The 26,508-nt window shown below is 56.0% G+C and overlaps 1 protein-coding gene across 3 annotated transcripts in view; it reads right to left on the bottom strand.

Annotated features, from left to right (window-relative positions):
* Positions 1-2,407: 2,407 nt before the first annotated feature.
* Positions 2,408-26,508, bottom strand: part of klhl22 (kelch-like family member 22) — a 75,199-nt gene continuing 51,098 nt past the window's right edge. For all 3 annotated transcript variants that reach the window (XM_043716150.2, XM_043716152.2, XM_043716151.2), the window contains 3 exons: positions 7,237-7,429; positions 5,764-5,997; positions 2,408-5,130 (listed from right to left, as the gene is read on the bottom strand). In XM_043716150.2, coding sequence (XP_043572085.2) covers positions 4,756-5,130; positions 5,764-5,997; positions 7,237-7,429 — 802 coding nt within the window. In that variant the 3' untranslated portion in view covers positions 2,408-4,755. The remainder of the gene's footprint in view (positions 5,131-5,763; positions 5,998-7,236; positions 7,430-26,508) is intronic.

Genomic DNA, 26,508 nt, shown 5'->3' with positions numbered 1-26,508 from the left:
GCAGTAACCTTTAGTGTGGCATCTTGTCAAATGCCTTTTGGAAATCTAGATACACCACATCCACTGGGTCCCCATTCTCCACCATGCTCATAATGTCTTCATAGAATTCCAGTAGATTAGTTAAGCATGGCCAGCCCTTCATGAACCCACACTGCATCTGCTTAACAGGACAACGTATATCCAGATGTCTTACTATTTCTTCCTTGATAATAGATTCAAACATTTTCCCATTATAGAAGTTAAGCTAACTGGTCCATAATTTCCCTTCTTTTGCCTACTCCCTGTTTTGAATAGTAGCATCACATTGGAAAACAGCAAATCAGCTGGAACTGCCCCAGAGTCCAGTGAATTTTGGAAAATTACCACAAGTACATTTGCTGTTTCTCCTACCACCTCTTTTAATACCCTGGGATGCATTTCATCTCAGTCAGGAGATTTGTTTACCTTTAGCTCTATTAGTTTGCCCATCCCTAGCTCTTCTGTAATAATGATTGTTTCCAGGTCCTCACCTACCTTGTCTCTTTGTCAATCACTGGCATGTTATACATGTCCTCCACTGTGAAGACCAACACAAAATACCTGGTCAATGCCTCGGCCATTTCCTCAGATCCCATTACTAAATCCTCCTTCTCATCCTCTAAAGGACCAATGTTTACTTTCACCACTCTTTTTCATTTTATATAATTATAGAAACTTTTGTTATCTATCTTTAAATTCTGAGCTAGTTTATTCTCATAATCTATCTTACTTTTCTTTATAGCTCTTTTTGTGGCTTTCTGCTGACCTTTAGTTTTCCCAACCTTCTACTTTCCCACTGGTCTTTGCCACTTTGTAAGTCTTCTCTTCCAATTAGATAGCCTCCCTTACTTCCTTAGATACCCTTAGATTCCTACAGTCCTTCTTTTTCACTTGTATATATTTTTGCTGAGCACTTTGAAAAATTGCTTTGTAAGTCCTCCACTGTTCATCAACCATGACACCATAAAGCTCTTTGCTTCCAGTTTACTTTAGCCAACTCCTCAGTCATCCTGTTGTAGTCTCCTTTGTTTAAGGTATTGGATTTTATCTTCACACTCTCCATCTGTATTCTAAATCCAACCATACTGTGGTCACTCCTTCCAAGAGGATCCCTAACTATGACATCATTAATTATTCCTGTCTCATTACACAGGACCCGATCTAGGATAGCTCGCTCCCATGTCGGTTCCATTACATTGTTTTCTTGAACACTATCACAGATACATTCAATGACCTCCTCCTCAAGGCTACCCTGACCGACCTGGTTCAAACATAACATGCACAGCTTAAAATCCCCCATGATAATTGTTTTACCATTTTTATAGACCTTAGTTATTTTGTCGCTTATTGCCCACCCAATGTGATATTATTATTTGGTAGCCTATAGACTGCACCCAGCAGAGACTTTTTCTTCTTAGAATTTCTCATTTCCACCCAAATGGATTCAACTTTATTCTCCATAGAACCTACATCACCTCTGACCACCGCCCTGCTGTCGCCCTTAAATATCAGAGCGACACCACCTCCCCTACTCCCCATCTGAATGGTCTGATACCTCTGGACATTTACCTCCCAGTCATGATCATCCTGTGACAATTTCTCTGTAATAGTTATCAAATCATATTCATTCGCAATGATTTATGCTGTTAACTCATCTACCTTTTGAATGCAACGAACATTCAGGTAAAGTACCTTTTATGCTAGTTTTTATATCTTCTTTATGAATTCTAACATCTCCATTAATAATATCTCCTGAGTTATCCTTCCTTATAACTTCTCTTATAATCTGCCTTGAGTTAAACCCTCCTGCACACATACTAATCTGTTTTCCTTTCTATTTACCATCATACTTCCTTCTCGCCCATTTATTAGTTTATTAGTGACACCCTGTTTATCCTTTTCGCTGGAACATTGGTTCCAGATTGGTTTAGGTGGAGACTGTCCCATCGGTACAGATCTCCCAGTTCCCTAACTGATGCCAACACCCCATGAAATGGAACCCCTCTTTCCTGCCATCCTAGGAGTCAGTTTGCTGCACACTCTCTCTCTAGTCAGAATGTCCTTTCTCACGTAAGGAGACCAAAACTACACACAATACTCCAGGTTGGTCTCACCCAAGGCCTCGTTCAATTGCAGCATAACTTCCACGCTCCCAGACTTGAATTCTCTCACTATGAAGGCCAACGTATCATTTGCTTTCCTCACCGCCTGACGCACCTGAAATGCTTACTTTCAGTGACTGGTGTATAAGGTCAGCCTGGTCTCAATGCACCTCCCCCTTTTCCAATCTGTCTTCCTGCTATGAAATACGTTATTAATTTAGATACACCACTAGCATCAAGATAATATTCTGAATCAATGTAAGGATTGCAAAGATGGAGATGGAACATTCATTTAAATATAAGTTATGTTTATTGTTGCATGTATTACAGCAGAGTAAGTTACAGGTTAAAAACAAAATGAGTACTGTTTCCAATGTGCGTAATTTCAAAGCTCTGTAAAACAGAAAATAAATTTCACTCCATTTCAATGCTCCAACAGCTTCATGATTTGAAGAATTCTATAATTTTTTTTCCCAATTATATTCATGACATCACCAGCTGATTAAACTTTGATGATATCAGAACTACACACAATTAAGAAGCTTTTTCCAAGCAAATAGCATGCATTATCAAAACACATACAGACCTCCCAACTCTTCCCAGATCCTTACAACCTTTTCTTACTTAAACTGTTCTTTACTTGAATCTCTAGATTAGATTTTTACCAAAAATACCCTCCTGTTTATCTGGTCAGATATTTCTTGATGTAAAGTCAATCCATCTGCTGATGATGCAACAGTCAGATCACAGGTTTGGCTTGGTCTCAGGAAGATGATTCACAAATTTGTGCCTCCTCTCCCCTCCTGCCCCCCCCAATAAAAGATATGAAAGAGTTGACATGTCTGCAGGGAAATAGGTAAAGCAATCTTTTGTAGGAGAGTACAACTTGGAGAAGTAAACCATGCATGAATTGTGTGCTGTGAACCAATTAAACAGGTCAATAAATTGACTTCTAGTATAATAATCACTTCATCCCCAGCCTACCTCAGCTACTTACATTTATATAGCACCTTCAATGTGGACACATATCCCAAGGCACTTTGCAGGAGCAAGGAAAGTGAATGCTGAGCTGAAGGAGTAGTTACTGTATTACAAAGATGGGAGTTATTCTAGATCTTCCAATTGTTGACCTAGGGTGAGTTAGAGAGCGGTTTTGTTTTTTACAACCAGGGCAGGGGGAACTAGACCTTGTCCACACTGGCGAGTACAAGTCAGCAAACTCATCATTGAGATTTGGCTGTGAAAATTGCAAGGTAATGTCACAGAGCACCTTGGGGGTTAGAAACAGTGTGGAGAAAATAAAATCAATTCAATAAAGGCTTGACCTCAGAGTGCTCTGAAACACTTCACAACCAAAGAAATGCTGATGAAGTGCAAACAGTTGCCACACTATCGGGACTCTGTTCTGTTCTATTGTTGTAATGTTGGAAGTCTAGCAGCTAAAACAGCAATGTGATAACAGTCAGATCATCAGATATTGGTTGAAGGAGCAAATATTGACCTGGATACCAGGCACATTTTAGCTCCTCTCCAAAACAGAACCATGCGATTGTTTTACTCCATGTTTACAGTGGACAATTAACAGCTGACCTGATGACAGACTGAACCTTGGGTTTAAGCTCTGTCAATGCAGCACTCCCTGTATTCAGCATAAAGCACTGTGAGCAGGACCTGGGTCCACCAGCCTCTGAATCTGGGCAAGACTGATAGCTTGGGTCTTTTTGGAGTGTGCTGTGTAGGGGAATGAGAAAGCAGATTCCTGGGGAGCAAAATGGAATGAATGTAATCAAAGTGAGAGTTCAGGGAGATGATTCAAATGAAAAGAGAAAATACTGGAGAAACACAGTAGGTCTAGCAGCATCTGCGGAGAGTGAAACAAGAGTTAATGTTGAGTCCAATATCACTCCTTCAGATATTAACTGTTTCACTCCCCACAGATGCTGCCAGCCAGATTGTTTCTCCAGTATTTTCTCTTATTACTTCAGATTTCCAGCATCTGCAGTAATTTGCTTTAATTTGAGAAGATTCCAACCTTCTGTTCACAAGGCTGAACTAATCAAAGCAGTATTATTAAATGGGCATGAAAGGTGCATGAGACAGAGAGAAATGGAGATTGATGAATTTGTTGTCTAGCTTACACCTGGACCTCCTAATATTGAAGAAAGCAAACTGATTAAATAAAGTTCCCCAATGACATATGATATGGTACAAACTCATGCAAATCATATACTGCCAGGTATGCTATACTGAGATAGCAATTCTAAGTTTGGACCTTTACATTTGACCTTAGATTAGGAAGGGTAGTGGTCGTGTCAGGATCCTGTTGTAGTCTGACGACATTCAGGTTTAGAGGCAATGGCCTCCCCAAGATCCTACAGCTTGTCAACATACACTTGTCTGCTCAAGAACAGCCACTTGGACAAGGGAACATGAGGGAAAGTGGAGAGAAACTGTCTGTTCCTGTGACACCTTCGCAATCCCCTGGCCCCTCTGCAATGCCCCAGCACAAAGCAGAACCTTCAGTAGCAAGTCTGAGAAAACAGGGAAAAGAAACAAAACGGACAAGGCAGTTATCCACAGGATGTGCCACATTGAGAACAGAACGTTCACCAGTCCAGCCTATTTAACCAAATCTTCAGTCTTCACTGGAACTGAACTCCTCAAAGTCAGACAGGCCAACTACTTCGGGAAGCATGTAGGCACGGCGGCAAGCACGCTCAGAACGTTTTCGGGGAGTCTGACCCCCCCAGTCCTCCACCACCTGTCTTGAGAGGGTCAGGACACAGCAGGACATCCCAGAATTGGCACACTCAATATCTGGAGCTTGCTCCCAGCAGTGTTCTGTCACGTTGTATATGTGGACGTAGTCAGTGCGTGTGTAACGGTCGTGTGACCTCCCGCCCAGGATGTAGATTCTGTCATCCAAGACAGCAATGCCTGGTTCCCCATGACCAAAGGGCATTTCGGAAACTGTTGACCACTGGTCTCGCTCAGGGCTGTAACAGGAAACCTTTACAAACACAACAGGAAGAAAAGCATTGAAAGGGTGGTAACAGTGTGAATAAGCAGGGCACAAACTAATAGGGTAACACTTTATCAACCACTGCACAAGATACAAATGCAATTTCAAAGCAGCAATGATGCCTGGTTTCCGAAAATGGCTGGTGGTTTCAGGCAGGCTAACTGCACAACAAAACCCAAGGCGAGTCCTGTCACAATTCACCAACAAGAACTTGAATTGATGTGGTGCCTTTAATATAGTCAAATGCCAAAAGGCACTTCACAGGCATGTTAGCAAATAAAATTTGTGGAGTATTAGGAGAAGTAGTAAAAAGGTAGGTTTTGAGGTAAGCAAGAATGTAGAGTAATGGACAAGTGTAGTGAGGGAATTTGTGTTCAAGTCCCTGTGCAGTTAAAAATGGACCTGCCAACAGGTGCAGCAGTTAAAATGAAGAAGGTCCAAGAGGGGCCTTTCGTCATCTGTGCCTTCCAGCGGAGTGCTGAGGCGTCACCATTTTGAACCTCTCTCTGCTAATGGTGTCAGATTCACATGGTGAATGCCAGTCCTTCTCATCTATAGCATCAAGCTGATTAGGTGATGAGGAGGTTGAAACCCAAAAGCAGCAGCTCACTCAAAGCTTACCTGCATGACATCCTGCCTATATCCATTGGCATTGTTGCTGCCACCGAGGAGGTACAGCTGGCCTTGGACTGCAGCCATTCCATGCCAAGCCCGTTCCACAGGGGCACTGGCCTTCATTTCCCACTGGTTTGCCTCTGGATCGTAGCAGTGCAGCTCCTTCAAGTAACTTCTTCCACTTCTTCCACAGGCTATGTATATCTTGCCTGCATGCACTGCTCCTGCATGTGCATACACCTAATCAAGTCCCAGAGGAATATCAAATCATTATGCAAAATTTCAACAGTTTAGCACAAGAGCACTCAGAATACCAATCTCACAAGAAAAAGGAACAATGCATCGCTAAACAGTACTTGCTGCAGCATCCCATCCTGTCCTGGTTTTTCTCTCCTCTGAGCCAACGTAACTCCTTCAAGGACTAACACCCCATTGCTAGTTCTCTGACTAAATTCCCGGGTAACAAGTTGCCAACTGATTTGTTGTCCTCCAAAGTGTTAACCTTTGCGATATATTGCAAGGTGATACCCTCCTTTGCAAAGTTAATAAAGGCAATTCCCTGAACTAAACAAAGGCATTTTTTTAAAAAGTGCTAAAATAATTTGACTCCGGTAAGTCACATATTGCACTAACCACTTCCATTTTTGAGTATTTATAGTATTTGTAAATAAATTCATTAGTTTTATCCTGAACAACAGGTGAGGGGAATCAGAGTGTTTAACATCTAAAGGGCCATTAGATTGCCATGAGCTGACTATTCGCAATGAACCAGCTCCCATGTTTAAATGTGTATAGCACTGCAAATGTTTGACCGTTGAACATAATATGATCAAATAAGACTGCTGAACATCAGAATCAAACCAGACACCTTACGTTCTCGTGACATGCCTAGCTCTGAGCCAGAACTCTCACCTGCTCCAGAAATGTGTCATTACACATCACAACTAATTGATTCAAATAACTAAAATGATTCATCTATCTTGTGTTGGACCAAAGGCTCTGTTTCCATGCTATATATCTCTATAGCCCACCTGATTAACTGCCACGGCTCTGTGTATCATTCTGGAACTTCATGCAGGATCAAGCCCTTTCATAACCCACAAAAACTCTTATCAGAGATTTCAGAAAAAACTATGAAATCTTGGACTTTTTTGTTTGAATGTGAAAGTTTATGAATTTTGTTTAGTTGGGATATTACAGCACAGCTTCTTACTGGAGGCCAGTCAGATCGAGAACTTTCAATCCATAGTACATAACCCTAATAACTGTTTGCTATCCACCTCCTCCTGGCCTGCTCCTGCACATACCCTCCCATCGGTGCTTGTGATGCCCGCACTGCTGGGTGAACAGAAGTACAACAGTCTGTCCCACTTTACAAAGAATGGAGCGTGAATGGTGGACAGAAAGATAATGGTGATTTCACCTTGAACTGACCAGCTGTGAAGCTGCAAAAACTTGTCAGAGTGCAATGACACGTACCTCTTTTTCCAGTGGTGCCACATATTCCCAACTATTTAAGCGGGGGTCATAACGTTCCACCACGTTTAACTCCTGGTGATAGTCTCGGCCTCCAATGGCGTACAGGTACTCGCCTACCACACACACACAGTGGTCAGCATGTGGCTGCTGCAGTGACTGGATCCGAGTCCACCTACTGTGCCGTGGGTCATACCTTCAAACAAGAGATTAAGTAATCAAATTCTCATTGCACTAACCACAGTGGGCAACTCCTCACACTCCACTTCAACAACAGGAAAGCCACAAAGTAGCAGCCGTCAACACCACCCACACTCCTTCAAAATAACTTGATTAATGCAGAAATCAACATCTTACATAGAAATACTTGGAAAAGACACGTGGAGAACTACATCAAGGGAGAAATACATTTTTGAATTTGGTGATGATGCTAATAAAACAAAAAAGGACTCAGCTCCCAACCTGAAACCTCAACTAATGCTGGAGTATTAATATACTATACCATTATATAATACCAGGAAAATCCAATCCCCTGCTTCCTTCTCTGGTAAGCACTGCACAGTCTGGACAGGCACACAGAACAATTAATGTTTCCCATTGATTCAAGGGAAGGAATATCACAACATTAGATCAAATGAGCCACTTATTTGAGCCACAATACAGCATGAGAGGGGTAACTGTACATAGACCCTGCTCCCCGTGATACAGGAGAGAGGGAGCGGGTCACTTGACACAGACCCTGCTCCCCGTGATACAGGAGAGAGGGGAGCGGGGTCACTGTATACAGAACCTGCTCCCCGTGATACAGGAGAGAGGAAAAGGGGTCACTGTACACAGACCCTGCTCCCCGTGATACAGGAGAGAGGGGAGCGGGGTCACTGTATACAGAACCTGCTCCCCGTGATACAGGAGAGAGGAAAAGGGGTCACTGTACACAGACCCTGCTCCCCGTGATACAGGAGAGAGGGGAGCGGGGTCACTGTATACAGAACCTGCTCCCCGTGATACAGGAGAGAGGAAAAGGGGTCACTGTACACAGACCCTGCTCCCCGTGATACAGGAGAGAGGGGAGCGGGGTCACTGTACACAGACCCTGCCCCCCGAGATACAGGAGAGAGGGGAGCGGGGTCGCTGTACACAGACCCCGCTCGCCGTGATACAGGAGATAGGGGAGCGGGGTCGCTGTACACAGACCATGCTCCCCGTGATACAGGAGAGAGGAAAAGGGGTCACTGTACACAGACCCTGCTCCCCGTGATACAGGAGAGAGGGGAGCGGGGTTACTATACACAGACCCTGCTCCCCGTGATACAGGAGAGAGGGGAGCGGGGTCACTGTACACAGACCTGCTCCCCATGATATCGGAGAGAGGGTAGCGGGGTCACTGTACACAGACCTGCTCACCGTGATACAGGAGAGAGGGCAGCGGGGTCACTGTACACAGACCCTGCTCCCCGTGATACAGGAGAGAGGGGAGCGGGGTCCCTGTACACAGACCCTGCTCCCCGTGATACAGGAGAGAGGGGAGCAGGGTCACTGTACACAGACCCTGCTCCCTGTGATACAGGAGAGAGGGTAGCGGGGTCACTGTACACAGACCCTGCTCCCCGTGATACAGGAGAGAGGGGAGCAGGGTCACTGTACACAGACCCTGCTCCCCGTGATACAGGAGAGAGGGGAGCGGGGTCACTGTACACAGACCCCGCTCGCCGTGATACAGGAGAGAAGGGAGCGGGGTCACTGTACACAGACCCTGCTCCCCGTGATACAGGAGAGAGGGGAGCGGGGTCGCTGTACACAGACCCTGCTCCCCGTGATACAGGAGAGAGGAAAAGGGGTCACTGTACACAGACCCTGCTCCCCGTGATACAGGAGAGAGGGGAGCGGGGTCACTGTACACAGACCCTGCTCACCGTAATACAGGAGAGAGGGGAGCGGGGTTACTATACACAGACCCTGCTCCCCGTAATACAGGAGAGAGGGGAGCGGGGTCACTGTACACAGACCTGCTCCCCATGATATCGGAGAGAGGTTGGGGGGTCACTGTACACAGACCTGCTCACCGTGATACAGGAGAGAGGGCAGCGGGGTCACTGTACACAGACCCTGCTCCCCATGATACAGGAGAGTGGGTAGCGGGGTCACTGTATACAGACCCTGCTCCCCGTGATACAGGAGACAGGGCAGCAGGGTCACTGTACACAGACCCCGCTCCCTGTGATGCAGGAGAGAGGGTAGCGGGGTCACCGTACACAGACCCCGCTCCCCGTGAAACAGAAGAGAGGGGAGCGGGGTCACTGTACACAGACCCTGCTCCCCGTGATACAGGAGAGAGGGGAGCGGGGTCACTGTACACAGACCCCGCTCCCCGTGATACAGGAGAGAGGGGAGCGGGGTCCCTGTACACAGACCCTGCTCCCCGTGATACAGGAGAGAGAGGAAAAGGGGTCACTGTACACAGACCCTGCTCCCCGTGATACAGGAGAGAGGGGAGCGGGGTCACTGTACACAGACCCTGCTCCCCGTGATACAGGAGAGAGGGGAGCGGGGTCCCTGTACACAGACCCTTCTCCCCGTGAAACAGGAGAGAGGGGAGCAGGGTCACTGTACACAGACCCCGCTCCCCGTGATACAGGAGAGAGGGGAGCAGGGTCACTGTACACAGACCCCGCTCCCCGTGATACAGGAGAGAGGGGAGCGGGGTCCCTGTACACAGACCCTGACCCCCGTGATACAGGAGAGAGGGGAGCGAGGTCACTGTACACAGACCCTGCTCCCCGTGAAACAGGAGAGAGGGGAGCGGGGTCACTGTACACAGACCCTGCTCCCCGTGAAACAGGAGAGGGGGAAGGGGGTCACGGTACACCGACCCCACTCCCCGTGATACAGGAGAGAGGGGAGCGGGGTCACTATACACAGACCCTGCTCGCTGTGATACAGGAGAGAGGGGAGCGGGGTCACTGTACACAGACCCCGCTCGCCGTGTTACAGGAGAGAGGGGAGCGGGGTCACTGTACACAGACCCTGCTCGCCGTAATACAGGAGGGAGGGGTCACTGTACACAGACCCTGCTCGCCGTAATACAGGAGGGAGGGGTCACTGTACACAGACCCCGCTCGCCGTGATACAGGAGAGAGGGGAGCGGGGTCACTGTACACAGACCCTGCTCGCTGTGATACAGGAGAGAGGGGAGCGGGGTCACTGTACACAGACCCTGCTCGCTGTGATACAGGAGAGAGGGGAGCGGGGTCACTGTACACAGACCCTGCTCCCCGTGATACAGGAGAGAGGGGAGCGAGGTCACTGTACACAGACTCAGCTCGCCGTGATACAGGAGAGAGGGGAGCGAGGTCCCTGTACACAGACCCCGCTCCCCGTGATACAGGAGAGAGGGGAGCGAGGTCCCTGTACACAGACCCCGCTCCCCGTGATACAGGAGAGAGGGGAGCGAGGTCACTGTACACAGACTCAGCTCGCCGTGAAACAGAAGAGAGGGGAGCGGGGTCGCTGTACACAGACCCTGCTCCCCGTGATACAGGAGAGAGGGGAGCCAGGTCACTGTACACAGACTCAGCTCGCCGTGATACAGGAGAGAGGGGAGCGGGGTCGCTGTACACAGACCCTGCTCCCCGTGATACAGGAGAGAGGGGAGCGAGGTCACTGTACACAGACTCAGCTCGCCGTGATACAGGAGAGAGGGGAGCGGGGTTACTGTACACAGACCCTGCTCGCCGTGATACAGGAGAGAGGGGAGCGGGGTTACTGTACACAGACCCTGCTCGCCGTGATACAGGAGAGAGGGGAGCGGGGTCCCTGTACACAGACCCTGCTCCCCGTGATACAGGAGAGAGGGGAGCGGGGTCCCTGTACACAGACCCTGCTCCCCGTGATACAGGAGAGAGGGGAGCGGGGTCACTGTACACAGACCCTGCTCCCCGTGAAACAGGAGAGAGGGGAGGGGGGTCACTGTACACAGACCCTGCTCCCCGTGAAACAGGAGAGAGGGAAGGGGGTCACGGTACACCGACCCCACTCCCCGTGATACAGGAGAGAGGGGAGCGGGGTCACTGTACACAGACCCTGCTCGCAGTGATACAGGAGAGAGGGGAGCGGGGTCACTGTACACAGACCCCGCTCGCCGTGTTACAGGAGAGAGGGGAGCGGGGTCACTGTACACAGACCCTGCTCCCCGTGATACAGGAGGAAGGGGTCACTGTACACAGACCCTGCTCGCCGTGATACAGGAGAGAGGGGAGCGGGGTCACTGTACACAGACCCTGCTCCCCGTGATACAGGAGAGAGGGGAGCGGGGTCACTGTACACAGACCCCGCTCGCCCGTGATACAGGAGAGAGGGTAGCGGGGTCACTGTACACAGACCCCGCTCGCCATGTTACAGGAGAGAGGGGAGCGGGGTCACTGTACACAGAACCTGCTCCCCGTGATACAGGAGAGAGGGGAGCGGGGTCACTGTACACAGACCCTGCTCCCCGTGATACAGGAGAGAGTGGAGCGGGGTCCCTGTACACAGACCCTGCTCCCCGTGATACAGGAGAGAGGGGAGCGGGGTTACTGTACACAGACCCTGCTCGCCGTGATACAGGAGAGAGGGGAGCGGGGTCACTGTACACAGACCCCGCTTCCCGTGATACAGGAGAGTGGGGAGCGGGGTCGCTGTACAGCAGACCCTGCTCCCTGTGATACAGGAGAGAGGGGAGGGGGGTCACTGTACACAGACCCTGCTCGCCGTGATACAGGAGAGAGGGGAGCGGGGTCCCTGTACACAGACCCTGCTCCCCGTGATACAGGAGAGAGGGGAGGGGGGTCACTGTACACAGACCCTGCTCGCCGTGATACAGGAGAGAGGGGAGCGGGGTCACTGTACACAGACCCTGCTCCCCGTGATACAGGAGACAGGGCAGCAGGGTCACTGTACACAGACCCCGCTCCCCGTGATACAGGAGAGAGGAAAAGGGGTCACTGTACACAGACCCCGCTCGCCGTGATACAGGAGAGAGGGGAGCGGGGTCGCTGTACACAGACCCTGCTCCCCGTGATACAGGAGAGAGGGGAGCGGGGTCACTGTACACAGACCCCGCTCCCCGTGATACAGGAGAGAGGAAAAGGGGTCACTGTACACAGACCCCGCTCGCCGTGATACAGGAGAGAGGGGAGCAGGGTCGCTGTACACAGACCCTGCTCCCTGTGATACAGGAGAGAGGGTAGCGGGGTCACTGTACACAGACCCTGCTCCCCGTGATACAGGAGAGAGGGTAGCGGGGTCACTGTACACAGACCCTGCTCCCCGTGATACAGGAGAGAGGGGAGCAGGGTCACTGTACACAGACCCCGCTCCCCGTGATACAGGAGAGAGGGGAGCGAGGTCACTGTACACAGACTCAGCTCGCCGTGAAACAGAAGAGAGGGGAGCGGGGTCGCTGTACACAGACCCTGCTCCCCGTGATACAGGAGAGAGGGGAGCCAGGTCACTGTACACAGACTCAGCTCGCCGTGATACAGGAGAGAGTGGAGCGGGGTCGGTGTACACAGACCCTGCTCCCCGTGATACAGGAGAGAGGGGAGCGAGGTCACTGTACACAGACTCAGCTCGCCGTGATACAGGAGAGAGGGGAGCGGGGTTACTGTACACAGACCCTGCTCCCCGTGATACAGGAGAGAGGGGAGCGGGGTCCCTGTACACAGACCCTGCTCGCCGTAATACAGGAGGGAGGGGTCACTGTACACAGACCCCGCTCGCCGTGATACAGGAGAGAGGGGAGCGGGGTCACTGTACACAGACCCTGCTCGCTGTGATACAGGAGAGAGGGGAGCGGGGTCACTGTACACAGACCCTGCTCGCTGTGATACAGGAGAGAGGGGAGCGGGGTCACTGTACACAGACCCTGCTCCCCGTGATACAGGAGAGAGGGGAGCGAGGTCACTGTACACAGACTCAGCTCGCCGTGAAACAGAAGAGAGGGGAGCGGGGTCGCTGTACACAGACCCTGCTCCCCGTGATACAGGAGAGAGGGGAGCCAGGTCACTGTACACAGACTCAGCTCGCCGTGATACAGGAGAGAGGGGAGCGGGGTCGCTGTACACAGACCCTGCTCCCCGTGATACAGGAGAGAGGGGAGCGAGGTCACTGTACACAGACTCAGCTCGCCGTGATACAGGAGAGAGGGGAGCGGGGTTACTGTACACAGACCCTGCTCGCCGTGATACAGGAGAGAGGGGAGCGGGGTTACTGTACACAGACCCTGCTCCCCGTGATACAGGAGAGAGGGGAGCGGGGTCCCTGTACACAGACCCTGCTCCCCGTGATACAGGAGAGAGGGGAGCGGGGTCACTGTACACAGACCCTGCTCCCCGTGAAACAGGAGAGAGGGGAGGGGGGTCACTGTACACAGACCCTGCTCCCCGTGAAACAGGAGAGAGGGAAGGGGGTCACGGTACACCGACCCCACTCCCCGTGATACAGGAGAGAGGGGAGCGGGGTCACTGTACACAGACCCTGCTCGCAGTGATACAGGAGAGAGGGGAGCGGGGTCACTGTACACAGACCCCGCTCGCCGTGTTACAGGAGAGAGGGGAGCGGGGTCACTGTACACAGACCCTGCTCCCCGTGATACAGGAGGAAGGGGTCACTGTACACAGACCCTGCTCGCCGTGATACAGGAGAGAGGGGAGCGGGGTCACTGTACACAGACCCTGCTCCCCGTGATACAGGAGAGAGGGGAGCGGGGTCACTGTACACAGACCCCGCTCGCCCGTGATACAGGAGAGAGGGTAGCGGGGTCACTGTACACAGACCCCGCTCGCCATGTTACAGGAGAGAGGGGAGCGGGGTCACTGTACACAGACCCTGCTCCCCGTGATACAGGAGAGAGGGGAGCGGGGTCACTGTACACAGACCCTGCTCCCCGTGATACAGGAGAGAGTGGAGCGGGGTCCCTGTACACAGACCCTGCTCCCCGTGATACAGGAGAGAGGGGAGCGGGGTTACTGTACACAGACCCTGCTCGCCGTGATACAGGAGAGAGGGGAGCGGGGTCACTGTACACAGACCCCGCTTCCCGTGATACAGGAGAGTGGGGAGCGGGGTCGCTGTACAGCAGACCCTGCTCCCTGTGATACAGGAGAGAGAGGAGGGGGGTCACTGTACACAGACCCTGCTCGCCGTGATACAGGAGAGAGGGGAGCGGGGTCCCTGTACACAGACCCTGCTCCCCGTGATACAGGAGAGAGGGGAGGGGGGTCACTGTACACAGACCCTGCTCGCAGTGATACAGGAGAGAGGGGAGCGGGGTCACTGTACACAGACCCTGCTCCCCGTGATACAGGAGACAGGGCAGCAGGGTCACTGTACACAGACCCCGCTCCCCGTGATACAGGAGAGAGGAAAAGGGGTCACTGTACACAGACACCGCTCGCCGTGATACAGGAGAGAGGGGAGCGGGGTCGCTGTACACAGACCCTGCTCCCCGTGATACAGGAGAGAGGGGAGCGGGGTCACTGTACACAGACCCCGCTCCCCGTGATACAGGAGAGAGGAAAAGGGGTCACTGTACACAGACCCCGCTCGCCGTGATACAGGAGAGAGGGGAGCGGGGTCGCTGTACACAGACCCTGCTCCCTGTGATACAGGAGAGAGGGTAGCGGGGTCACTGTACACAGACCCTGCTCCCCGTGATACAGGAGAGAGGGTAGCGGGGTCACTGTACACAGACCCTGCTCCCCGTGATACAGGAGAGAGGGGAGCAGGGTCACTGTACACAGACCCCGCTCCCCGTGATACAGGAGAGAGGGGAGCGAGGTCACTGTACACAGACTCAGCTCGCCGTGAAACAGAAGAGAGGGGAGCGGGGTCGCTGTACACAGACCCTGCTCCCCGTGATACAGGAGAGAGGGGAGCCAGGTCACTGTACACAGACTCAGCTCGCCGTGATACAGGAGAGAGTGGAGCGGGGTCGGTGTACACAGACCCTGCTCCCCGTGATACAGGAGAGAGGGGAGCGAGGTCACTGTACACAGACTCAGCTCGCCGTGATACAGGAGAGAGGGGAGCGGGGTTACTGTACACAGACCCTGCTCCCCGTGATACAGGAGAGAGGGGAGCGGGGTCCCTGTACACAGACCCTGCTCCCCGTGATACAGGAGAGAGGGGAGCGGGGTCACTGTACACAGACCCTGCTCCCCGTGAAACAGGAGAGAGGGGAGCGGGGTCACTGTACACAGACCCTGCTCCCCGTGAAACAGGAGAGAGGGAAGGGGGTCACGGTACACCGACCCCACTCCCCGTGATACAGGAGAGAGGGGAGCGGGGTCACTGTACACAGACCCTGCTCGCTGTGATACAGGAGAGAGGGGAGCGGGGTCACTGTACACAGACCCCGCTCGCCGTGTTACAGGAGAGAGGGGAGCGGGGTCACTGTACACAGACCCTGCTCCCCGTGATACAGGAGGGAGGGGTCACTGTACACAGACCCGGCTCGCCGTGATACAGGAGAGAGGGGAGCGGGGTCCCTGTACACAGACCCTGCTCGCCGTGATACAGGAGAGAGGGGAGCGGGGTCACTGTACACAGACCCTGCTCGCTGTGATACAGGAGAGAGGGGAGCGGGGTCACTGTACACAGACCCTGCTCCCCGTGAGACAGGAGAGAGGGGAGCGGGGTCCCTGTACACAGACCCTGCTCGCTGTGATACAGGAGAGAGGGGAGCGGGGTCACTGTACACAGACCCTGCTCGCCGTGATACAGGAGAGAGGGGAGCGGGGTCACTGTACACAGACCCTGCTCGCCGTGATACAGGAGAGAGGGGAGCGGGGTCACTGTACACAGACCCTGCTCGCCGTGATACAGGAGAGAGGGGAGCGGGGTCACTGTACACAGACCCTGCTCGCTGTGATACAGGAGAGAGGGGAGCGGGGTCACTGTACACAGACCCTGCTCCCCGTGATACAGGAGAGAGGGGAGCGGGGTCACTGTACACAGACCCTGCTCCCCGTGATACAGGAGAGAGGGGAGCGGGGTCCCTGTACACAGACCCTGCTCCCCGTGATACAGGAGAGAGGGGAGCGGGGTCCCTGTACACAGACCCTGCTCCCCGTGATACAGGAGAGAGGGGAGCGGGGTCCCTGTACACAGACCCTGCTCCCCGTGATACAGGAGAAAGGGGAGCGGGGTCCCTGTACACAGACCTGCTCCCCATGATACAGGAGAGAGTGGAGCGGGGTCCCTGTACACAGACCCTGCTCCCCGTGATACAGGAGAGAGGGGAGCGGGGTCCCTGTACACAGACCCTGCTTGCCGTGATACAGGAGAGAGGGGAGCGGGGTCACTGTACACAGACCGCGCTTCCCGTGATACAGGAGAGTGGGGAGCGGGGTCGCTGTACACAGACCCCGCTCCCCGTGATACAGGAGAGAGGGGAGGGGGGTCACTGTACACAGACCCTGCTCGCCGTGATACAGGAGAGAGGGGAGCGGGGTCCCTGTACACAGACCCTGCTCCCCGTGATACAGGAGAGAGGGGAGCGGGGTCACTGTACACAGACCCTGCTCCCCGTGATACAGGAGAGAGGGGAGCGGGGTCCCTGTACACAGACCCTGCTCCCCGTGATACAGGAGAGAGGGGAGCAGGGTCACTGTACACAGACCCCGCTCCCCGTGATACAGGAGAGAGGGGAGCGAGGTCACTGTACACAGACCCCGCTCGCCGTGTTACAGGAGAGAGGGGAGCGGGGTCACTGTACACAGACCCTGCTCCCCATGATACAGGAGAGAGGGGAGCGGGGTCCCTGTACACAGACCTGCTCCCCATGATACAGGAGAGAGTGGAGCGGGGTCCCTGTACACAGACCCTGCTCCCCGTGATACAGGAGAGAGGGGAGCGGGGTCCCTGTACACAGACCCTGCTCGCCGTGATACAGGAGAGAGGGGAGCGGGGTCACTGTACACAGACCGCGCTTCCCGTGAAACAGAAGAGAGGGGAGCGGGGTCGCTGTACACAGACCCTGCTCGCCGTGATACAGGAGAGAGGGGAGGGGGGTCACTGTACACAGACCCTGACCCCCGTGATACAGGAGAGAGGGGAGCGAGGTCACTGTACACAGACCCCGCTCCCCGTGATACAGGAGAGAGGGGAGCGGGGTCCCTGTACACAGACCCTGACCCCCGTGATACAGGAGAGAGGGGAGCGAGGTCACTGTACACAGACTCAGCTCGCCGTGAAACAGAAGAGAGGGGAGTGGGGTCGCTGTACACAGACCCTGCTCGCCGTGATACAGGAGAGAGGGGAGGGGGGTCACTGTACACAGACCCTGCTCGCCGTGATACAGGAGAGAGGGGAGCGGGGTCCCTGTACACAGACCCTGCTCCCCGTGATACAGGAGAGAGGGGAGCGGGGTCACTGTACACAGACCCTGCTCCCCGTGAAACAGGAGAGAGGGGAGCGGGGTCACTGTACACAGACCCTGCTCCCCGTGAAACAGGAGAGGGGGAAGGGGGTCACGGTACACCGACCCCGCTCCCCGTGATACAGGAGAGAGGGGAGCGGGGTCACTGTACACAGACCCTGCTCGCTGTGATACAGGAGAGAGGGGAGCGGGGTCACTGTACACAGACCCCGCTCGCCGTGTTACAGGAGAGAGGGGAGCGGGGTCACTGTACACAGACCCTGCTCGCCGTAATACAGGAGGGAGGGGTCACTGTACACAGACCCCGCTCGCCGTAATACAGGAGGGAGGGGTCACTGTACACAGACCCTGCTCGCCGTGATACAGGAGAGAGGGGAGCGGGGTCACTGTACACAGACCCTGCTCGCTGTGATACAGGAGAGAGGGGAGCGGGGTCACTGTACACAGACCCTGCTCCCCGTGATACAGGAGAGAGGGGAGCGGGGTCCCTGTACACAGACCCTGCTCACCGTAATACAGGAGAGAGGGGAGCGAGGTCACTGTACACAGACTCAGCTCGCCGTGAAACAGAAGAGAGGGGAGCGGGGTCGCTGTACACAGACCCTGCTCCCCGTGATACAGGAGAGAGGGGAGCCAGGTCACTGTACACAGACTCAGCTCGCCGTGATACAGGAGAGAGGGGAGCGGGGTCGCTGTACACAGACCCTGCTCCCCGTGATACAGGAGAGAGGGGAGCGAGGTCACTGTACACAGACTCAGCTCGCCGTGATACAGGAGAGAGGGGAGCGGGGTTACTGTACACAGACCCTGCTCCCCGTGATACAGGAGAGAGGGGAGCGGGGTCCCTGTACACAGACCCTGCTCCCCGTGATACAGGAGAGAGGGGAGCGGGGTCACTGTACACAGACCCTGCTCCCCGTGAAACAGGAGAGAGGGGAGCGGGGTCACTGTACACAGACCCTGCTCCCCGTGAAACAGGAGAGAGGGAAGGGGGTCACGGTACACCGACCCCACTCCCCGTGATACAGGAGAGAGGGGAGCGGGGTCACTGTACACAGACCCTGCTCGCTGTGATACAGGAGAGAGGGGAGCGGGGTCACTGTACACAGACCCCGCTCGCCGTGTTACAGGAGAGAGGGGAGCGGGGTCACTGTACACAGACCCTGCTCCCCGTGATACAGGAGGGAGGGGTCACTGTACACAGACCCTGCTCGCCGTGATACAGGAGAGAGGGGAGCGGGGTCCCTGTACACAGACCCTGCTCCCCGTGATACAGGAGAGAGGGGAGCGGGGTCACTGTACACAGACCCTGCTCCCCGTGATACAGGAGAGAGGGGAGCGGGGTCACTGTACACAGACCCTGCTCCCCGTGATACAGGAGAGAGGGGAGGGGGGTCACTGTACACAGACCCCGCTCGCCGTGTTACAGGAGAGAGGGGAGCGGGGTCACTGTACACAGACCCTGCTCCCCATGATACAGGAGAGAGGGGAGCGGGGTCCCTGTACACAGACCTGCTCCCCATGATACAGGAGAGAGTGGAGCGGGGTCCCTGTACACAGACCCTGCTCCCCGTGATACAGGAGAGAGGGGAGCAGGGTTACTGTACACAGACCCTGCTCGCCGTGATACAGGAGAGAGGGGAGCGGGGTTACTGTACACAGACCCCGCTCGCCGTGATACAGGAGAGAGGGGAGCGGGGTTACTGTACACAGACCCCGCTCGCCGTGATACAGGAGAGAGAGAGTGGGGTCGCTGTACACAGACCCTGCTCGCCGTGATACAGGAGAGAGGGGAGCGGGGTTACTGTACACAGACCCCGCTCGCCGTGATACAGGAGAGAGAGAGTGGGGTCGCTGTACACAGACCCTGCTCGCCGTGATACAGGAGAGAGGGGAGCGGGGTTACTGTACACAGACCCCGCTCGCCGTGATACAGGAGAGAGAGAGTGGGGTCGCTGTACACAGACCCTGCTCGCCCTGATACAGGAGAGAGGGGAGCGGGGTCCCTGTACACAGACCCCGCTCGCCGTGTTACAGGAGAGAGGGGAGCGGGGTCCCTGTACACAGACCCTGCTCCCCGTGATACAGGAGAGAGGGGAGTGGGGTCGCTGTACACAGACCCTGCTCGCCGTGATACAGGAGAGAGGGGAGCGGGGTTACTGTACACAGACCCCGCTCGCCGTGATACAGGAGAGAGGGGAGCGGGGTCCCTGTACACAGACCCTGCTCCCCGTGAAACAGGAGATAGGGGAGCGGGGTCACTGTACACAGACCCTGCTCGCCCTGATACAGGAGAGAGGGGAGCGGGGTCCCTGTACACAGACCCTGCTCGCCGTGATACAGGAGAAAGGGGAGCGGGGTCACTGTACACAGACCCTGCTCCCCGTGATACAGGAGAGAGGGGAGTGGGGTCACTGTACACAGACCCTGCTCCCCGTGATACAGGAGAGAGGGGAGCGGGGTCGCTGTACACAGACCCTGCTCCCCGTGATACAGGAGAGAGGGGAGCGAGGTCACTGTACACAGACTCAGCTCGCCGTGAAACAGAAGAGAGGGGAGCGGGGTCGCTGTACACAGACCCTGCTCCCCGTGATACAGGAGAGAGGGGAGCCAGGTCACTGTACACAGACTCAGCTCGCCGTGATACAGGAGAGAGGGGAGCGGGGTCGCTGTACACAGACCCTGCTCCCCGTGATACAGGAGAGAGGGGAGCGAGGTCACTGTACACAGACTCAGCTCGCCGTGATACAGGAGAGAGGGGAGCGGGGTTACTGTACACGGACCCTGCTCCCCGTGATACAGGAGAGAGGGGAGCGGGGTCCCTGTACACAGACCCTGCTCCCCGTGATACAGGAGAGAGGGGAGCGGGGTCACTGTACACAGACTCAGCTCGCCGTGATACAGGAGAGAGGGGAGCGGGGTTACTGTACACGGACCCTGCTCCCCGTGATACAGGAGAGAGGGGAGCGGGGTCCCTGTACACAGACCCTGCTCCCCGTGATACAGGAGAGAGGGGAGCGGGGTCACTGTACACAGACCCTGCTCCCCGTGAAACAGGAGAGAGGGGAGCGGGGTCACTGTACACAGACCCTGCTCCCCGTGAAACAGGAGAGAGGGAAGGGGGTCACTGTACACAGACCCTGCTCCCCGTGAAACAGGAGAGAGGGGAGCGGGGTCACTGTACACAGACCCTGCTCCCCGTGAAACAGGAGAGAGGGAAGGGGGTCACGGTACACCGACCCCACTCCCCGTGATACAGGAGAGAGGGGAGCGGGGTCACTGTACACAGACCCTGCTCGCTGTGATACAGGAGAGAGGGGAGCGGGGTCACTGTACACAGACCCCGCTCGCCGTGTTACAGGAGAGAGGGGAGCAGGGTCACTGTACACAGACCCCGCTCGCCGTGATACAGGAGAGAGGGGAGCGGGGTCCCTGTACACAGACCCTGCTCCCCGTGATACAGGAGAGAGGGGAGCGGGGTCACTGTACACAGACCCTGCTCCCCGTGATACAGGAGAGAGGGGAGCGGGGTCACTGTACACAGACCCTGCTCCCCGTGATACAGGAGAGAGGGTAGCGGGGTCACTGTACACAGACCCCGCTCGCCGTGTTACAGGAGAGAGAGAGTGGGGTCACTGTACACAGACCCTGCTCCCCGTGATACAGGAGAGAGGGGAGCGGGGTCACTGTACACAGACCCCGCTCGCCGTGTTACAGGAGAGAGGGGAGCGGGGTCACTGTACACAGACCCTGCTCCCCATGATACAGGAGAGAGGGGAGCGGGGTCCCTGTACACAGACCTGATCCCCATGATACAGGAGAGAGTGGAGCGGGGTCCCTGTACACAGACCCTGCTCCCCGTGATACAGGAGAGAGGGGAGCGGGGTTACTGTACACAGACCCTGCTCGCCGTGATACAGGAGAGAGGGGAGCGAGGTTACTGTACACAGACCCCGCTCGCCGTGATACAGGAGAGAGGGGAGCGGGGTTACTGTACACAGACCCTGCTCGCCGTGATACAGGAGAGAGGGGAGCGGGGTTACTGTACACAGACCCCGCTCGCCGTGATACAGGAGAGAGAGAGTGGGGTCGCTGTACACAGACCCTGCTCGCCGTGATACAGGAGAGAGGGGAGCGGGGTTACTGTACACAGACCCCGCTCGCCGTGATACAGGAGAGAGGGGAGCGGGGTCCCTGTACACAGACCCTGCTCCCCGTGAAACAGGAGATAGGGGAGCGGGGTCACTGTACACAGACCCTGCTCGCCCTGATACAGGAGAGAGGGGAGCGGGGTCCCTGTACACAGAACCCGCTCGCCGTGTTACAGGAGAGAGGGGAGCGGGGTCCCTGTACACAGACCCTGCTCCCCGTGATACAGGAGAGAGGGGAGTGGGGTCACTGTACACAGACCCTGCTCGCCGTGATACAGGAGAGAGGGGAGCGGGGTTACTGTACACAGACCCCGCTCGCCGTGATACAGGAGAGAGGGGAGCGGGGTCCCTGTACACAGACCCTGCTCCCCGTGAAACAGGAGATAGGGGAGCGGGGTCACTGTACACAGACCCTGCTCGCCCTGATACAGGAGAGAGGGGAGCGGGGTCACTGTACACAGACCCTGCTCGCCCTGATACAGGAGAGAGGGGAGCGAGGTTACTGTACACAGACCCCGCTCCCCGTGATACAGGAGAGAGGGGAGCGGGGTCCCTGTACACAGACCCTGCTCACCGTAATACAGGAGAGAGGGGAGCGAGGTCACTGTACACAGACTCAGCTCGCCGTGAAACAGAAGAGAGGGGAGCGGGGTCGCTGTACACAGACCCTGCTCCCCGTGATACAGGAGAGAGGGGAGCCAGGTCACTGTACACAGCTCGCCGTGATACAGGAGAGAGGGGAGCGGGGTCGCTGTACACAGACCCTGCTCCCCGTGATACAGGAGAGAGGGGAGCGAGGTCACTGTACACAGACTCAGCTCGCCGTGATACAGGAGAGAGGGGAGCGGGGTTACTGTACACAGACCCTGCTCCCCGTGATACAGGAGAGAGGGGAGCGGGGTCCCTGTACACAGACCCTGCTCCCCGTGATACAGGAGAGAGGGGAGCGGGGTCACTGTACACAGACCCTGCTCCCCGTGAAACAGGAGAGAGGGGAGCGGGGTCACTGTACACAGACCCTGCTCCCCGTGAAACAGGAGAGAGGGAAGGGGGTCACGGTACACCGACCCCACTCCCCGTGATACAGGAGAGAGGGGAGCGGGGTCACTGTACACAGACCCTGCTCGCTGTGATACAGGAGAGAGGGGAGCGGGGTCACTGTACACAGACCCCGCTCGCCGTGTTACAGGAGAGAGGGGAGCGGGGTCACTGTACACAGACCCTGCTCCCCGTGATACAGGAGGGAGGGGTCACTGTACACAGACCCTGCTCGCCGTGATACAGGAGAGAGGGGAGCGGGGTCCCTGTACACAGACCCTGCTCCCCGTGATACAGGAGAGAGGGGAGCGGGGTCACTGTACACAGACCCTGCTCCCCGTGATACAGGAGAGAGGGGAGCGGGGTCACTGTACACAGACCCTGCTCCCCGTGATACAGGAGAGAGGGGAGGGGGGTCACTGTACACAGACCCCGCTCGCCGTGTTACAGGAGAGAGGGGAGCGGGGTCACTGTACACAGACCCTGCTCCCCATGATACAGGAGAGAGGGGAGCGGGGTCCCTGTACACAGACCTGCTCCCCATGATACAGGAGAGAGTGGAGCGGGGTCCCTGTACACAGACCCTGCTCCCCGTGATACAGGAGAGAGGGGAGCAGGGTTACTGTACACAGACCCTGCTCGCCGTGATACAGGAGAGAGGGGAGCGGGGTTACTGTACACAGACCCCGCTCGCCGTGATACAGGAGAGAGGGGAGCGGGGTTACTGTACACAGACCCCGCTCGCCGTGATACAGGAGAGAGAGAGTGGGGTCGCTGTACACAGACCCTGCTCGCCGTGATACAGGAGAGAGGGGAGCGGGGTTACTGTACACAGACCCCGCTCGCCGTGATACAGGAGAGAGAGAGTGGGGTCGCTGTACACAGACCCTGCTCGCCGTGATACAGGAGAGAGGGGAGCGGGGTTACTGTACACAGACCCCGCTCGCCGTGATACAGGAGAGAGAGAGTGGGGTCGCTGTACACAGACCCTGCTCGCCCTGATACAGGAGAGAGGGGAGCGGGGTCCCTGTACACAGACCCCGCTCGCCGTGTTACAGGAGAGAGGGGAGCGGGGTCCCTGTACACAGACCCTGCTCCCCGTGATACAGGAGAGAGGGGAGTGGGGTCGCTGTACACAGACCCTGCTCGCCGTGATACAGGAGAGAGGGGAGCGGGGTTTCTGTACACAGACCCCGCTCGCCGTGATACAGGAGAGAGGGGAGCGGGGTCCCTGTACACAGACCCTGCTCCCCGTGAAACAGGAGATAGGGGAGCGGGGTCACTGTACACAGACCCTGCTCGCCCTGATACAGGAGAGAGGGGAGCGGGGTCCCTGTACACAGACCCTGCTCGCCGTGATACAGGAGAAAGGGGAGCGGGGTCACTGTACACAGACCCTGCTCCCCGTGATACAGGAGAGAGGGGAGTGGGGTCACTGTACACAGACCCTGCTCCCCGTGATACAGGAGAGAGGGGAGCGGGGTCGCTGTACACAGACCCTGCTCCCCGTGATACAGGAGAGAGGGGAGCGAGGTCCCTGTACACAGACCCTGCTCCCCGTGATACAGGAGAGAGGGGAGCGAGGTCACTGTACACAGACTCAGCTCGCCGTGAAACAGAAGAGAGGGGAGCGGGGTCGCTGTACACAGACCCTGCTCCCCGTGATACAGGAGAGAGGGGAGCCAGGTCACTGTACACAGACTCAGCTCGCCGTGATACAGGAGAGAGGGGAGCGGGGTCGCTGTACACAGACCCTGCTCCCCGTGATACAGGAGAGAGGGAAGCGAGGTCACTGTACACAGACTCAGCTCGCCGTGATACAGGAGAGAGGGGAGCGGGGTTACTGTACACGGACCCTGCTCCCCGTGATACAGGAGAGAGGGGAGCGGGGTCCCTGTACACAGACCCTGCTCCCCGTGATACAGGAGAGAGGGGAGCGGGGTCACTGTACACAGACCCTGCTCCCCGTGAAACAGGAGAGAGGGGAGCGGGGTCACTGTACACAGACCCTGCTCGCCGTGAAACAGGAGAGAGGGAAGGGGGTCACGGTACACCGACCCCACTCCCCGTGATACAGGAGAGAGGGGAGCGGGGTCACTGTACACAGACCCTGCTCGCTGTGATACAGGAGAGAGGGGAGCGGGGTCACTGTACACAGACCCCGCTCGCCGTGTTACAGGAGAGAGGGGAGCGGGGTCACTGTACACAGACCCTGCTCCCCGTGATACAGGAGGGAGGGGTCACTGTACACAGACCCTGCTCGCCGTGATACAGGAGAGAGGGGAGCGGGGTCCCTGTACACAGACCCTGCTCCCCGTGATACAGGAGAGAGGGGAGCGGGGTCACTGTACACAGACCCTGCTCCCCGTGATACAGGAGAGAGGGGAGCGGGGTCACTGTACACAGACCCTGCTCCCCGTGATACAGGAGAGAGGGTAGCGGGGTCACTGTACACAGACCCCGCTCGCCGTGTTACAGGAGAGAGAGAGTGGGGTCACTGTACACAGACCCTGCTCGCCGTGATACAGGAGAGAGGGGAGCGGGGTCACTGTACACAGACCCCGCTCGCCGTGTTACAGGAGAGAGGGGAGCGGGGTCACTGTACACAGACCCTGCTCCCCATGATACAGGAGAGAGGGGAGCGGGGTCCCTGTACACAGACCTGATCCCCATGATACAGGAGAGAGTGGAGCGGGGTCCCTGTACACAGACCCTGCTCCCCGTGATACAGGAGAGAGGGGAGCGGGGTTACTGTACACAGACCCTGCTCGCCGTGATACAGGAGAGAGGGGAGCGAGGTTACTGTACACAGACCCCGCTCGCCGTGATACAGGAGAGAGGGGAGCGGGGTTACTGTACACAGACCCCGCTCGCCGTGATACAGGAGAGAGAGAGTGGGGTCACTGTACACAGACCCTGCTCGCCGTGATACAGGAGAGAGGGGAGCGGGGTTACTGTACACAGACCCTGCTCGCCGTGATACAGGAGAGAGGGGAGCGGGGTTACTGTACACAGACCCTGCTCGCCGTGATACAGGAGAGAGAGAGTGGGGTCGCTGTACACAGACCCTGCTCGCCGTGATACAGGAGAGAGGGGAGCGGGGTTACTGTACACAGACCCCGCTCCCCGTGATACAGGAGAGAGGGGAGCGGGGTCACTGTACACAGACTCAGCTCGCCGTGATACAGGAGAGAGGGGAGCGGGGTTACTGTACACGGACCCTGCTCCCCGTGATACAGGAGAGAGGGGAGCGGGGTCCCTGTACACAGACCCTGCTCCCCGTGATACAGGAGAGAGGGGAGCGGGGTCACTGTACACAGACCCTGCTCCCCGTGAAACAGGAGAGAGGGGAGCGGGGTCACTGTACACAGACCCTGCTCCCCGTGAAACAGGAGAGAGGGAAGGGGGTCACTGTACACAGACCCTGCTCCCCGTGAAACAGGAGAGAGGGGAGCGGGGTCACTGTACACAGACCCTGCTCCCCGTGAAACAGGAGAGAGGGAAGGGGGTCACGGTACACCGACCCCACTCCCCGTGATACAGGAGAGAGGGGAGCGGGGTCACTGTACACAGACCCTGCTCGCTGTGATACAGGAGAGAGGGGAGCGGGGTCACTGTACACAGACCCCGCTCGCCGTGTTACAGGAGAGAGGGGAGCAGGGTCACTGT

The sequence above is a fragment of the Chiloscyllium plagiosum genome, unplaced genomic scaffold (genome assembly GCF_037043375.1).
Source record: "Chiloscyllium plagiosum isolate Xiang-an unplaced genomic scaffold, Cpla_swu_hap1 HiC_scaffold_24, whole genome shotgun sequence".
Taxonomy (NCBI): Eukaryota; Metazoa; Chordata; class Chondrichthyes; order Orectolobiformes; family Hemiscylliidae; genus Chiloscyllium; species Chiloscyllium plagiosum.
The sequence above is the reverse complement of the archived record's forward strand: the minus strand, read 5'-3'. Positions and strand labels throughout refer to the sequence as shown.